Below are 15585 nucleotides of genomic sequence, written 5' to 3'. Positions count from 1 at the left end.
GGCACCACGACAGTGGCTGGAACAGCAGCTGAGAGTTCACGTCTCACAATAAGAAACAGGGAGCACACTGGGAATTAATTGTACAAGTCTTTTGAAACCCCGGAGCCCACCCCCAGTGACACGCCTCCTCCAACAAGGCCACGCCTCCTAATCCTTTTCAAACAGTTCACCAACTGGGGGCCAAGTATTTAAACATATAAGCCTGCAGGGCGCATTCTCAGTTCAATTACCATATGTGGGGAGGGCAGAGGACAACATGGAGGATTCACCATGTAGATCCCAGGGACCAAACTCACATTTTCAGTATTGGTGACAAGCTCCTATTAAGCCTTCTCATCAGTCCTTCTATTAGTTTCTTTTCTTATTGCTGTGACAAATGCTGCAAAATACAATTTAAAAAAAAAAAAACCTAGAAAATACAAAGTACTACAACATGCAACAACTACTTAAGGAAAGTTTTACTGTGGCTCACAGTTTCAGGACATACAGTCCACTACCGTAGGGAAGTGTGATACATTGTAGCCACACTCAGGAAGCAGAGGGAGATGCTCAGCTCACTCTGTCCTCTTATTTAGCTCATAGGCATTTAAGGTGGTTCTTCTCACCTCTATCCTTTGATCATTTCTTCACAGTCATGCCCAGAGATTTCCCCCCCACCTTGGTGATTCTCATTTCCATCCTATGATGATCAAGATTAGCTACTGGAATTCCATACCTTGTCAACTTGACACCCAAGCATCACTTCGAAGCCAGGACTTTCAACCCCATGTCCCCATAGACTCATGACTATCTCAGATGTAAAATGCATGAACTCCGTACATCAAAAACTCCCCAGAGTGTTTTTCAAGGCCAACACTGCTTAAGTTTCAAGTCTTATCTCATCTGAACTACTGTAAAACAAAAACAAGTTACATGTTTCCAACATGCAATGACAGACTAAACATTACCAAAGCATAAGGCAAGACTGGAGCGGGCAGGGGCAGGAAAGCATAGCAAGGGTTGAGGAATAAGGCAAGAGGAAAATTCAGCAGGGCAAACACTAAGTCCTTCAGTATCTGGGACTTACGATGGAACTGTCTGAACTCCAAAAGGACCGGGTAACCTCTCCCCTGCCCCATTCTGCCACACGTAGCCCCTCTCTTGGGCCAGAACTGCCCTATACCTGCAGCCTTCCTCAGTGGCTTTCCATGATCCTGGCATCTTCAGCATGCTGGGTCTCCATGGCAACTTGGGCTGTACCCTCTTGGCTTTACCCTTTGGACTCTTGGGGCCTCCTTAAAGATACTACAATGTATAACATTATACAAGTTATAATGTATAACTTAATGTATAAGTTAATGTATAACTACTCTGTTATACATTGTGTGCAAGATCCCATGACCTGCGACCCCCTCCGTCTTACATCTTTCATGTCTGTAAAACAAGCATCCTGTAGACAACACTGCCAACTTTTGCTGCCACCTTGAGATGGAGGAGCCTGGCCCCCTGCACCACAATCGCTTGCCTCAGCTTCTGTGCGCTGACCCTGGGGAAACTGGGCAGTCGCTTCCCAGGAGCAGGGAACCTGTTGGCAGCATTCCTAGTGTCTTAGTTAGGGATTCCATTGCTTCAAAGAGGCACCGTAACCAAGGCAACTCTTTTTCTCTTTCTTTTCTTTTTTTTCCCCGGAGCTGGGGACTGAACCCAGGGCCTGGTGCTTGCTAGGCAAGCGCTCTACCACTGAGCTAAATCCCCAACCCCCAAGGCAACTCTTATAAAGGACAATATTTAATTAGACCTGACTTAAAAGTTCAGAGGTCAGTCCATTGTCATCATAGTAGGAGGCATGGCTGCTCCCAGGCAGACTTGGTGCTAGAGAAGCCAAGAGTTCTACATCTTGATCCAAAGTCAGCCAGGAAGAGAATCTCTTCCACCCTGGGTGGAGCTTAATGCCCAGCCCCCAAAGTGACACACTACATCGAACAAGGCCATACCCACTCCAACAAGGCCACACCTCTTAATAGTGCCACTTCCCTTGGGCCAAACATATTCAAACCTCCACTCTTAGTTTAGACTGTTTCCTTTCAAATGAATCTGCATTTTTCAAGTTGGAGACTTTGGTGCACAGGGCCCTTCTTCACCTCAGGCACCTTTCTTTTTGTCCGAGTTCAGAGCACAAGGTTTGTTTTTAACGTTACAGCCCCATTTTCACCTTGAGTCGAGGCTCAAGCCCTTTTCCTTAGCAAACTGCACATCTTTTGTGTCTGAATAAGAGCAGTGGGCAGTGGCCATGCCAAAGCCTGGATGTCATCTCTCCTCGAAATTCCGTCCATGGAACAAATTAGTCTGGGTGTTTGTTTGTTTGTTTGTTTGTTTGTTTGTTTTAATTCAACCTCACTCATAGCCTGGATATTTGCCAGATCATAACCTGAATGGCCTCTCCCCCAGTTCCTCTCTGAAACCCATGTCCACTTTTTAAGATTTATTTATTTATTTATTTATTTATTTATTTATTTATTTATTTATTTATGTTATTTCTATGAGTACACTGTTGCTGTCTTCAGACACACCAGAAGAAGGCATTATATCTCATTACAGATGGTTGTGAGCCACCATGTGGTTGCTGGGACTTGAACTCAGGACCTCTGGAAAAGCAGTCAGTGCTCTTAACCACTGAGCCATCTCTCCAGCCCTCAAAGGCATTTCTAACCAAAGTTCCAGACTCTTCCACATTCCTCCAACAAACCAGTTCCAAAATCCTAGCACCACAATCAAATCCATCACAGGAACACACACACACACACACACACACACACACACACGCACACACACGCACGCACGCGCGCGCGCCACTACTACTACTTCACCCTACCCCACCCCTGACCCTCACTCATGCTAGGACTTTTCTTGTATTAGTTACTGTTCTCTTTGCTGGGGCAAACATCCCGACAAAGGCAGCTTATGGAGAGAAGGGTTTACCCTGGTGCACAGTCCTTCAGGATGTGTAAGGCAGGAGCTTGAGATGGCTGGTTACATTGTATCCAGTCAGGAAGAAGAGAGAGATTAAAGGCTTGCTCTAGCTTGCTTTCTCTTTTTAGTCAAGTGTGTCAAACAGTTACCACTCTCATTTAAGGAAGGTCTTTGCATCTCAGTTAACGTAGATAATCTCTCACAGTGGTTTGTTTGCAAAGGATTATAGCAGGTGAGTTGCTAAGATTAACCAGATAGATGTTCCAGTAGCATCTTCCTCCTTACCAGGCCTTCCCCAGGGCTCATCCAGTAACAGGCAGATGATGCCCCAGCTGCCTTTCCCACTCTGACTTCCCTCTCCTGACTTCCCATGGTACTTCACTGTGTCCTACCCTTTAAACTTAACATTCCCAAGCCACACCTAGTCACCCGCAGCCTCTGTTCCACTCCGTGACTCTTTGCTGTCAGCTAGATGCCATCCTCCACCAGTGTCTCAATCTGTATTTGTCTGGATTCCTGACGCAGCCATTGATAGCTGTCCTGTTCCACCATACTGTCCCTGTGAGTCAAATGTCATTACCCACCATGGAACTTCATCTTGGTCTCTATGCCTCCAGATCTTTGACACAGCCTGCCTTACTCCTCATCCCGGCCGTCTCTAAACTGCAGAACTCCTGTCCTTTGCCAGTGGGCCAGATCACACACACAGCCTGACAGGCTGTGCCTCCTTTTCTTCTGGTGCCCTGCACTGGTGTGGAACTTCCTGTGAACTAACATGCATCTCAGTCTCTGCTAGGATCATGGGAGCTTCCCGAGTCTCCAGTTTCCAGGATAGGGGACATTTGCTGTGGCCTCTCAGCGCAATACCTCTCACCCCACCCTGGCTGCCAGTGCCTCCATCCCCTTCCTCCCTGCACACCCAGCATAGGTTCCCTGTCACTGGCGGGGCTTTAGCAGCCGGTCCCAATGCAGGGTCAAGGGTATTGCACGAGGGGCTGGGTTTGTACCAGCCTCTGTTTGGGTTATTTTAAGGAGGACAGACCCTTTTCCCCCCATTTTGTAAATAGCACCTGCCCTTAAGAAGAGGCTGGAGGGCTGGAGAGATGGCTCAGCGGTTAAGAGCACCCGACTGCTCTTCCAGAGGTCCTGAGTTCAATTCCCAGCAACCACATGGTGGCTCACAACCATCTGTAAGGAGACCCGATGCCCTCTTCTGGTGTGTCTGAAGACAGCTACAGTGTACTTATATATAATAAATGAATAAATAAATCTTTAAAAAAAAAAAAAAAAAGAAGAGGCTGGAAATGTAGAAGTCGGTCACATAGAAGTCAGTCATGCTCTCCCTGTCCCTTTCTCACAGATCTGTACTGCACCCTGGAGGTGGATTCCTTTGGCTATTTTGTGAACAAAGCGAAGACTCGAGTCTACAGGGATACCACTGAGCCGAACTGGAATGAGGTGAGCAGCCGGCTTCCGCCAGGCTGTTTTTCACAGAGCTTAATCTCCAGGGGCTCCCTAAGGGCTTCCCCGAAAGAAAGCTACACTGTTGCCAGCATCCTGGAATTTCCTAGAGGGTGTGTGTGTGTGTGTGTGTGTGTGTGTGTGTGTGTGTGTGTATGTGTGCGGGGGCAGGATACGTATTACCGCCAAGAGATCTTATCTCTCTGTCCCTGAGAGTCTTACCCACCCACCCCAGCACGGAGAAGGAACTTGTTTTTTTCCAGAAGTGTTTAAAGAGAATACTTTAAAAGGACGCTTAAATCCTGCTATAGCCTATTGTACTGTTGTTAGGGTTCCGTTTTCATTTTTCCACAGAAGCTCATGGAATGAGCTCATGTAGCTATTCTGGTTTCTAAAGTCCTTAGTCCCTGCTTGTCAGGGCTGTAGGCCTGGTTCCCTGGACCCCCCTGATGGTTTCCAAGGGCCCTGTGTGTTTGTCTTGCGATACCAGGTCTGTGTAGTCCGCAGTCTGTACTCCCCAAACCTTGGATCTTGTGAGTGAAATGGTTGTGCAGAGGCATCGTGCATGAAGCCCTCAGACGTGTAAGCTGCCACGTCTGGTCTCCGTGGTTGCTGTGGCCCTGAAGAACCTTGCCTTAGTTGGCACAAATGGAGCAGCCAAGCTACAGGGCTGCCTCCCAGCCCTTGCTCACTGAGGAAGGAACCATGAAACACCAGGCAGCTTGGTCTAATCTACCTTGATCGTGTCTCTAGCGGGGTGACTGTGGGACCAGATCCCAGGCCTTGCTACATAGTATCCCAACATGGTCTGCCATTATACACGATGTCTAAATTAACAAGGATGCAAGGGTCCCTGTGTTACCTCTCTGGACATCTCAGCACAAAGGGCCAAACATAAACTATGATGGTGGCCGGATGAAGCTATAGGAGGCTTGCTTAGTGATACAATGTAGTCCCGGTTCAACACTAGACTGGGCTACATAGTAAATAACGTCAGCTCCATCTTAAAAAAAGCAAAACAAAACAAAAACCTAAAACCACATGAGACCCATTGTAGGAAGCTTTTCAGAAAGCAAGGGGGCGGGGAATTGTGACCCTCACAGAGGCAACAAAGAGGGATTATAGGTAGTTTGCAAAAGGTCCAGGAAGGAGTCATCATTCAGAAGCCTGAGGTGGGGCCTGAGGGGTCTAGGTTACCTGGTGTGTACATGCAGGTCATCCAGGGAATCCACATACTCCTGACACATCTTCCCAGAAATAGCTGCTCTGCCCAGCTAGAGCCACGTGTTCAAAACCATAGATGGGAAGTGCAGAGTTCATTGGAGGCTCAGAGGGAGGAGCAGGTTAACCCCACATTAAGCAGCAGGCAAAGCTCCGGGGATCATTCCAGAGCTGCCTGTGGGGCCCATTTGTGGGTTACAGGGTGTTTTTTAAAAAACAGAATCGGGCTGGAGAGATGGCTCAGAGGTTAAGAGCACTGACTGTTCTTCCAGAGGTCCTGAGTTCAAATCCCAGCAACCACATGGTAGCTCACAACCATCTGTATTGAGATCTGATGCCCTCTTCTGGTGTGTCTGAAGACAGCTACAGTGTACTCACATACATTAAATAAATAAATTAAAAAAAAATGAAGTATAAAAAACAGAATGTACTGAAGCTGGAGCTTATGCTTCTAAACACTGAACTGTACCCCTAACCTCCTCAGTTTCATTCTTCAGTCTTAAGTTCCCAGCCGAATTGAGGGCAACGGCAGGAACTCACATATGTTACCTACTGTTAAAAACCTCGTATGATGTAATTTGCCTACATCCATAAAGCCTGCATCACCCAGAGGCTGCCGTTGACGTTAGACGTATACTCTATGGGTTTTCACAAAGAAATGGTGACTTGTGTCTTCTGCTATGGCACATCCATCCAAACTTATCAAATATCCATCTCTGATAGTCTTGGCATCAAGACTTTCCTTTGGAGTTAGATGCTGGTGTACCAAGTTAGAAGTAGATTTGAGAGGGTTTAAAAGCTTCCAGAAACACCGGGTCAGAGACCCGCAGTGTAGTGACAGGGATGCTAATGAAGGTCCCAGGACCCAGTGAGGGGCATTTGTTGTCGCCATGGTTCAGACTGCCACGTACTTGGTTGGGCCTGTTTGTTCACCGGTAACTTTCTTTCTTTCGGGGAACCACAGGAGTTTGAGATAGAGCTCGAAGGCTCCCAGACCCTGCGGATACTATGCTATGAAAAGTGTTACAACAAAATGAAGATGGCGAAGGAGGATGGCGAGAGCGCTGACAAGCTCATGGGGAAAGGACAGGTCCAGGTGAGCCTGCCCCACCCTGCCACACCCCATCCAGATGCTCCATGGCCTGTCTGATGTAAGGCTGCTGAAACAGCCGAACTCTTGGGATGGAGTGGAGAGCCAGCCCTGTCTCGGGTCCTTCTTTTCTCTTTCTATCGATTATATCCTGTCTTGTTCCAAATCCCAAAGATTTTTTTTTTTCTGGTCAAACTTGTTCTTGCAGCTGAACCCAGAATTTCTCTCTGTATGCTCTAGCAGCCCATAGGCACATGGTTAGGTGGTGCCCTGGGCTTAAATTGGTTATAAAACCTTCTCCCTTAAAAAGCAGGAGTCCCGGAGCCTACTCATTTTCTGTTTGGGGTACAGGCCCACTTTCCAGCTCGTTTTCTGAACAGCGTGCACATGGGGTCCCTCAGAATTAGCACAGGAGGCCTCAGGAAGGCCGAGAGAATGAGTCCCTACAGGCCCGGTGCAGGGTTCCCAGTCCTAAGGAAGGGCCATTTGTCCCTCGGTCCCTTTGAAACTTTATACAGCCCCAGAAGTACCACCAAGTCTCCTTATATCCTGGCAGACAGGAGCTGACATCACCAGCTATGAATTTTTTGTGGCTTTGCCTAACAGTGCTGCAGGAGGAGCAGCTAGGGGAACGTCTGGACTGCTGCGACCTGTGCTGCACACGGCTATGGTCTCTCTGCTGTGTCTCTCAATGCCAGGCCAGACTACACAGAGCACTCCTGTTGCCAAAGTAAAAAGTTCTAGTGCCTGCTACTTTTTTTTTTTACAGTCAAGTCATTTATTTGTCTATCTATTTATTTAATGTGCAAGCACAGCATACTACAGTATGCACGCAGAAGCTGTAAGACATCTTTTGCCCTTGAAGCAGAGTCTTTTGTTTCTGCTGCTGGGCTGTGACCGTCCAGGCAGTTCTCCCGCTTCTTCTCTCACCATCCGTACGGTACACCTTACTACGTGCAGCCCAGACACTCCTATCTGACCTCCTGCCGTGGAAGTGGGTGTCGGGTCTTAAGTGCTGCCTAGACTTTCTCTCTTCGTGTGAGGCCACTCAGAGGAGAAAGGACACCCGGACACCTGTGAGAGCGCAGTACACACCCACAAGCACCAGCTTCCTTCCCTAGGGGCAGGAAGTAAAATTCACCCTGTGGCAAGGGTGAGGAAGGGAATGATGAGCTCTCCTAAATCAGTTCTGGCTTTGAGAGGACCCACATTCCCTTCATGAAGATCAGGAAGTCTCTGTCCCCTACCTGGCCAGGGTCCTAAGAGATGGAGGCTGCTACCTGGTTTTAATTGTGCAAGTGTGTTCAGGAACTCGGGGGCCTGGGGCCCCAGGGCATTACCATAAACCAAGAGCAGGCTGGAAAACAAAAACGTTCCTCTAAACATCCTGTCTATACCCTGTCATGCTGCCACCACAGCCTTTCTACTGAGCCAACTACAGAACAACCATACTGTCCTTGGACACCAAGGAAGTTCTCAGATTGTGTTCTTTCGGTTTTTCAAGACAGGGTCTTTCTGTGTAGCCCTGCCTGTCCTGGAGCTCGCTCTGCAGACCAGGCTGGCCTTGAACTCACAGAGATCTGCCTGACTCTGCTGGCTAGATTGATTTATTCTTTATCTTCTGTGCATCTATGAATGCTTTACCTGCAGTTGTGTCTGTGCGCTACATGTGTACCTGGTGCCTGAGGAGGCCAGAAAAAGGAACCACATTCCCCCCCAGAACTTGAGTGGCTGTGAGCTGTCATGTGGGTGATACAAACTGTACCTGAGTCCTCTGCAAAAGCAGTAGGTGATTTTAACCATTGAGCTACCTCTCTAGCCCCAGTATTAGTCTTTGGGGGTCGCTGCTGTTGTTGTTCTGTTTGTTTGTTTGCTTGGTTGGGCTTTGGTGATTTGAGACAGGATATCTCCTTGTAGCCCTGGCTGTCCTAGAACTTACTCTGTAAACCAATCTGGTCTCAAACTCAGAGATCCACTGCTTTTGCCTCCCGAGTGCTGGAATTAAAGGCGTGTGCCGCCATACCCGACTCACTATTGGCCTTTTTAAAGAACATAGTGTTTGCACATGGACCAAGTGACAGTTACAGATAGAATGACTGACATGGTGCGGGCCTTTTGTTGTGTGCTGTGTGGCCTGTTTTTCTGTAGTATAACAAAATGTTTGAGGTCGATTCCTAAGAGAAAAGGGGTTTCGTTTAAGCTCAGTGTTAGAGCCGAGAAGACCATCATCTTGGTATTGTTAATGATACAGAAAGGGGAGGTCGTGTCTCGAAATAGGAACCCAGGGAATAGTTTCGGGGATTGGGCTTGATCTTGAAACAACTTGTCCTCACTACCTCTCTAGAATTCAGAAGTCCCGTGACAGCTCCTTTAGTGTCTTTATGATGTCACACAGGTGCCCACTATCTCCGGACTGTCATACTGAGGGATGTGTTCAACCAGATTGTTTCACATGCTCACAGTAGATCTTTTATAGGAGAAGGGAGGGATGATCCAAGGACCTTGCATTGCTAAGCAAGCATTCTACCACCGTCCTTTCTTATTTTAGTCAGAAACAGTCTTACGGATTTACCTGAGCTCACAGACAGGCCAACTGCCTCAGCCTCCTTAGTAGCTGGGATCACCCACGTGCTGCAGTGAGTCTTGGAGAATGTCATCTGACATTTTAGGAGACGCTTTCCCAAGTGTTTCAGGTCCTCGGGTGAGCAGTGCTGTCTGTGACCTCCCCTTGGCATCTGCCCACAGCCCAGGGCATTCTTCATACAAGTCCCAGGCCCTGGTACTCTCTTGAAGCCTCAATTACCCAGCTTACTGGGGATGTAGGGAGAACATCTTCTGTTTTGTATGGATGGCTCACCTGTCAATTAAAAAGCCTATGACCTGTGGCAGGAAGTAGAAGGTGGGACACCAGGAAGAGAGAGAATTCTGGGAGGAAAGGAGATTCTCTGGGAAGATGTGACAAGCTAGATGCATGGTGCCTAAGCACAGGTAGCCAGCTGTGTGACACAATATAGGCTAGAATAAATGGGATATTTTAAGTTATATCTAGTGAGAGAAGAGCCTAGCTATACGGCCAAGGTATTTGTAAATATATTTTTGAGTCTCAGTCTTATTTTCTGGGAGCATGGGGCTGGAGGAAGAACCAGGGCAAACTTCAACACAAGAGTGATTCCAAGAATGTCAACAGACTGGGTGTTGCCTGGCCCCTTTGTGGGTTTATCAGGTTAGCAAAGAGAAACTCAGGTCCCACTAGTAGTGACTTAAATGACTTGAATTTTTACCTTGACTCTTGGGAACGGTTGGATTTGTACCAGGGTCTCTGAGTCCTACACTAGAAAGCTCGGGGTCTCAGTAAGAAGTGAACAAAGCTAGCTTCTCACACTGAGCTTCTTTGAAACCCCCTTGCTATGATGCCTCCACATGCACAAAATATTTCCTGATGCATTTGCTTTTCTGTCGGGGCGTCTGAGCGCCCCGCACCAGCCTAGCAAAGAGAGGAAAAATTTCCAGTGCCAGAAAACAGTGAAGGCAGCAAAGGCAGAAAGATATACTCAGGATATTCCCAAGAAGGAAGGGACACCGTTGTATAGAATAGGCCTCAGCTCCAGATACAGCTCAGGCAAGTGGGAATTTAGAGCCAAGGGACAGGGTAAGGGTCAGTGGGTCGAAATTACTAAGAGGAAACACCATGATTGAGGAGGATTCCGGCCTGACCAGCCCAGTGGGATTTTTTTTTTCCTTTCTGGAGGAAGCTCAGGTGAGCAGGCATTACCTGGAGAAAGGCAGGAGACAAAGAACCCACCTAAATATCAAAGATGGGGGACGAGACCCATAATCCAGCACTTTTTGGAGGTAGAGACAGGAAATTCAAGGCTCCAAGGCTAGGCACAACCACTTGGTGAATTATTTGGGCTCAATGAGGTACTGTCAAGACGATTATGATGATGATGATGATGATGATGGTGGTTGTGGTGGTGGTGGTGGTGGTGGTGGTCGTGATGATGATGATGGAGAAGATGATGAAGAAGAAGAGGATGATGATGAAGAAGATGATGGTGGTGGTGGTGGTGGTGGTCATGATGATGATGATGATGATGGAGAAGATGATGAAGATGATGATGAAGAAGATGATGATGAATGGTGGTGGTGGTCGTGATGATGATGATGATGATGGAGAAGATGATGAAGAAGATGATGATGAAGAAGATGATGATGAATGGTGGTGGTGGTCGTGATGATGATGATGATGATGGAGAAGATGATGAAGAAGATGATGATGAAGATGATGATGATGAATGGTGGTGGTGGTCGTGATGATGATGATGATGATGGAGAAGATGATGATGATGGAGAAGATGAAGAGGATGATGATGAAGAGGATGATGATGATTGATGATGATGATTGATTGATTGATCGGCGGTAGTGGGAGTGTGAGGAGAGATGGCTTAGTTGATATGGAGGCTTAAATGATATCTCCAAAAGCCACCCTTTAAAAAAAGAAAGTGTGGGGGGCAGGAGTGGGGTAGCCCAGTGTGATGAACCACTTGTAATCCCAGCTCTGGGGAAACCGAGGCAGGCAGAACCTCAGAGCTCTCTGGCCAGCCAGTCCGTCTTACCTGACAGATTCCAGTCTTGGACTTAACTCGGTAAGTTCTGGGTCAGTGACTGACCTGAACTCACTTGATAAAAACAAGGTGGCCAGTACCTGAGAAATGACTCCTGAGGTTGGCCTTGTCCTCCACAAGCATGTACACATGCACACCTACAAGATAAAGCACCCCCCCCCAAATATGCACACATACAGGGTATATGTTCCTAGAAAAACTGATTTAACAGGATTCTCACTCAGGTTGGGATTTTGCACAGGGATGAAGCCGTGTTGAACAAAGCTCAGAGTCTGAATAGTCTGGTAAAGAGGATAGTCTCCGTGCACTCCCCAGCCCTCCTGTGCCCTGTGTGACCCAAGTGAGTCATAACCCCTCATCCTTCCAGCCTGCTGTCATTCTGGGAGACACAATATGTCTGCAGCTCGGTGACGTGTCACCCAGACCCGGTCGGCATTCGGTGCTGTTATTACTGTTACTATTTTTTGTCACCGTCATTGTCAGTGAAGAGGCATCGGAGCCTGCCGGATCCTGCTCGGGTCCCGCAGTCACCGCCACGGTCTGAGAAATGAGAGAAATGAATGGCCTCAGGAACATCACATCGTCACATCGGAAGGAACCCAAGCACTTGAAAAGCGTCTAAATGACTCACGCCCCGCCTACACTGGCTTGTCTCCTAGCAACAAGGGCTTGTCCGTGTGACCCCAGGAGGAAGGAAGCAGGGGGAGGAGCAGTAGTGTGGTCTGACACTGGGTCTGGCTCCCTTCTCCCGTTCTCCTGGCTTCTCCTCACCTGCGGATACTGAATTCTGGGTTAGGTATAGCGGGAAAGCGTCTGTGACTAGCCAGGGCCAGCCTCCCTGAGCCAGGCTTTCCCGGTGACGTCGATGCCTCCCACGCACGCCATGTGGGACGGGTGCCTAGCTGCCTATCTCTTGCTGCTAGGAGTTAGTGGGAAATGGCAGCCCGGGCTCAGACAGTGAGTAGAGAGTCGTCCTATGAGAGGAAGCTGAGACGGAGAAGACAGTCCCGAATACCAGAGGGAGGACGGGAAGAAGTCCAGGCTCAGGCAGGACAGCGGAGCCCAAGAGAAGGGCCAGAATGGAAACCGAGGCTCTGATGGTACTGTTCGCGCACATCCGAGGCCTGGGAGTGTCAGGCTCCGCTGGGTTAAGATCCTGACTCCGTGCGCTTCCTTGCTCCATAAATGGTACTAATGAACACGTAGCCCAAGAACCACAGCCTGAGCCTTTGCATCCCAGCTTACTTCTCAGGTCCCTGCTTCTCTTCCTGAAAGATGGGGTGTCGCTCTTTCTGAACCCAGGACACACACACCAGATCCACAACGCCAGAAAGAGAAAGGGACGTGGCGGCTCAGTTCTGGACGTGGTCACCAGGATGGTGATAACTGTTCAGAGTGTCACCAGCAAGAAGAACATGAGCCCTTCGGGGCGATTCGTACACAGGACCTTGGTCCTTTTCAAGATAGGCCCAAGCTTCTGTGGGTTACGCAAGCCCTCATACGTAGGGCCTGTTGTGTCATCCTTGTGAGGAAGGACCTATATGCCGGGCTCCAAGAATGCCAGGACATTTACTCCCCAGCCTCTGTGACTCATAGAGAGACTCAAGAAAGATCCTACGGGTGTGCCAAAAGCCAGGGTCGGCCTGCTGCAAGGTTACACTGGCATCCACAGATGTCCCTGATGGAGGGGCCAGGAATGGGCGTAGGGAGACCTTCACAGAGATGGACGCTAGGTGTGTCTTCAGGGAAAGACTGCCCAAGGTGAAGGCATCAAGTTTTATACCCCAAGACTAGCCATTACCCAGGATCCAGGGGATGCTTGAGCTAGGAGGATGCCATTCAGCGAGCAGCCTGATGGCCTGTGGTCAGGACAGGTACAGGATCCTGAGGGCAGCATCCTCAGCTACCATGCAAAGGAGGCCATCAGACTCGGTAAAGCCCAGGTCTCTTGGAGCCTTGAACCCGTTAGAGATTTCTCTAACGTGCCCTCTGCCCATTCCTCATCTCCATAAACTTCCTAGGCCACCAAATTCTCAGAGCCCTGTTCCTTCCCGGGGATTAACATACTGAGTCATAGAATCTTGTCCTGTCCCCTTTTTTTCCTGTTGTACCATCTCTCCTAACCTATGCATCCTGCTCAGGCTATGTCTGAGGTTCCCACGCAGCCATCAGGGTAGTAATAGCTTTGGTCTTTAGAGATGTGTCCGTTCTCCACATTTCGTATCAACAGACTCATGCTAGAGGTGGTCTTCTGTGACTACGTTCTTTGGGGGTTGGGGGTGGGGGAATGTTTTGTTTTGGTTTTGAGTCAGGGTTTCTCTATAGCCCTGGCTGGCCCGGAACGCACTCTGTAGACCTGGCTGGCCGTTAACTCTCAGGGATCCTCCTGCATCTGCCTCCCAAGTGCTGGGATTAAAGGTGTGCACCATCACCACCCAGATGACTTGTTTTTTAAGGGTTATTATTATTATTATTATTATTATTATTATTATATAATTTCGTATTGTCATTAATAGTTAAATAAAATTACCCTGTCACAGCCCACATTTTAATGTTTCTCTGGTCACTTGGTTTGCTTCCACTTTTACTGTGGTTGGTGCTACTGTGACCCCTTGCTTGGTCTAAGTCATCATGGATCACTGTTTTCCCAGGTGTAGGTAGAGGGTCCAGCGCCTGCCCTGGTTGAACTTGGGGCTTTGTCCAGCTTGTCCTAGTGTAGACTAGACAGTTTTCCAGGCATCCACCAGACCCCACTGACCACAACTGTCCTTCTGAGTCCCTGCCCTGGTCCAGCCCCAGGGAGACTCTGTCCGATACAGATTGCCCTTTCCAGACCACCATGTGAACACACATGCTGGCTGCCGGGTGCCTGTGTGAGCAGTGACACCATACAACCACAAGGGCATCGCAGGCTTCAGCTTTCCCCTGCACTATTGTTCCACAGCCCTTCCCCTCAGCCATCAGTTTTTCCAAAGCCCAGCCTCCTCCTGCCTGTTTATTTCTCTGGAACTTCAGCTGCATGGGAGAGTGTGCCGGAATTTAATGTTTGCAGGGAGGCTGGCCCCCCTTGTCCTGTTACTCTTTGCAAGGTTTCTGCTCTGCCAAGCACGTTCTCTTCATTGAGGCAGAGCCACCAGTTCGAAGCTGCTGTGAGGGTTGAATGCTCAGACACCAGCGTGATGTACAAACTGGAGGACTGACACCAGCAGCCCTAGGGGTGGGTTAGAGGCTAGGTCTCGACGCTCGGGCGTGACCCTTGTCCAGATCAGGACAGACTCCAGCAGTTTGCCTGCAGGGAACAAGGTCGGTACTCAGAATGCTCTCTGCCCTGAATCCTTTGGAGGCTGTACGTGCGATGTGGACGCATCAGCAGGCCTTTCAGACATTTTCAAGACACTGCCGGCTTGAACTGACCAGTTGCACACGTTACTCAGAGTCTCTAAATTTGGACCACCGGAAACCACCCACTTGAAAAGGAGACTCAGCGTAAGAGGAGACTGTGACTTATCTGGATTCCCGTAACCAATCGACTTTGCAGCAGGAGCCGGGTTTTCCCATATACTGACAAAAAAACAAAGTGGAATGTATGGGTGATGGGAAACTCTGACCTTGGCTGGCCCAGCTGTAGGGTGGAGCTTCCCTGGAAGCCTGCTCAAAAGGAGACTGAGGCCGGGAGCTCACCACTGCCGTTCAGCTTCAGCTCCACAAGCCTCTTGCTGCCAGAACCCCATCGCCAATGCAGGGCCTCATTCGGTTTTTCTACCCCAGCCGGGGAAGCCGGAGCCGGATAACCTCTGCTGAAAAACAACTGTGTGCCCGAGGCACTGCCCTGTGGACTCATATCCGATGTCTGGTGTGCAGGGGCAAGGTGGGCCAGTCAGGACCTGGGATCCCCAGGAGGGCCGGGAGGAGTGGGAGGGACCCAGTCACCCAGATGCTCTCCTCGACCGACCGCTCGACCTCCCCTGGTCTTTGGACTGCTTACCCATGACCTTTGTTGATCCTGGGTTTCTAGGGGAGAGGGGTCTCCATAATTACTGTCCTAGGATGGGAAGGGAAGGATTTGTCTCACTAAGCTTGTTTCTCATGAGGGAAGGGGCACTGTTCTTGGGCAGCCAAGACACGGGTAGGCCCACAAAGACTTCGAAGCCAGGGCAGCGAGCTGCCCCACACAATAGACTCCCTTCCTGAAAGGAGCTTAGTTCTTTGTAGAAAGAATCTGGGGAGAGTAATGGTTT

The 15585-nt window shown here is 49.1% G+C and overlaps 1 protein-coding gene across 1 annotated transcript in view; it reads left to right on the top strand.

The window, feature by feature from the left end:
* Positions 1-15585, top strand: part of Bcr (BCR activator of RhoGEF and GTPase) — a 127576-nt gene that overhangs the window by 101122 nt on the left and 10869 nt on the right. Inside the window, 2 exon segments of the mRNA NM_001419609.2 lie at positions 4310-4407; positions 6596-6727. Of these exon segments, the coding sequence (NP_001406538.1) occupies positions 4310-4407; positions 6596-6727 (230 nt within the window).

This window comes from Rattus norvegicus, chromosome 20 (assembly GCF_021556685.1).
Source record: "Rattus norvegicus strain SHRSP/BbbUtx chromosome 20, alternate assembly SHRSP_T2T, whole genome shotgun sequence".
In the NCBI taxonomy this organism is placed as follows: domain Eukaryota; kingdom Metazoa; phylum Chordata; class Mammalia; order Rodentia; family Muridae; genus Rattus; species Rattus norvegicus.
The sequence above is the reverse complement of the archived record's forward strand: the minus strand, read 5'-3'. Positions and strand labels throughout refer to the sequence as shown.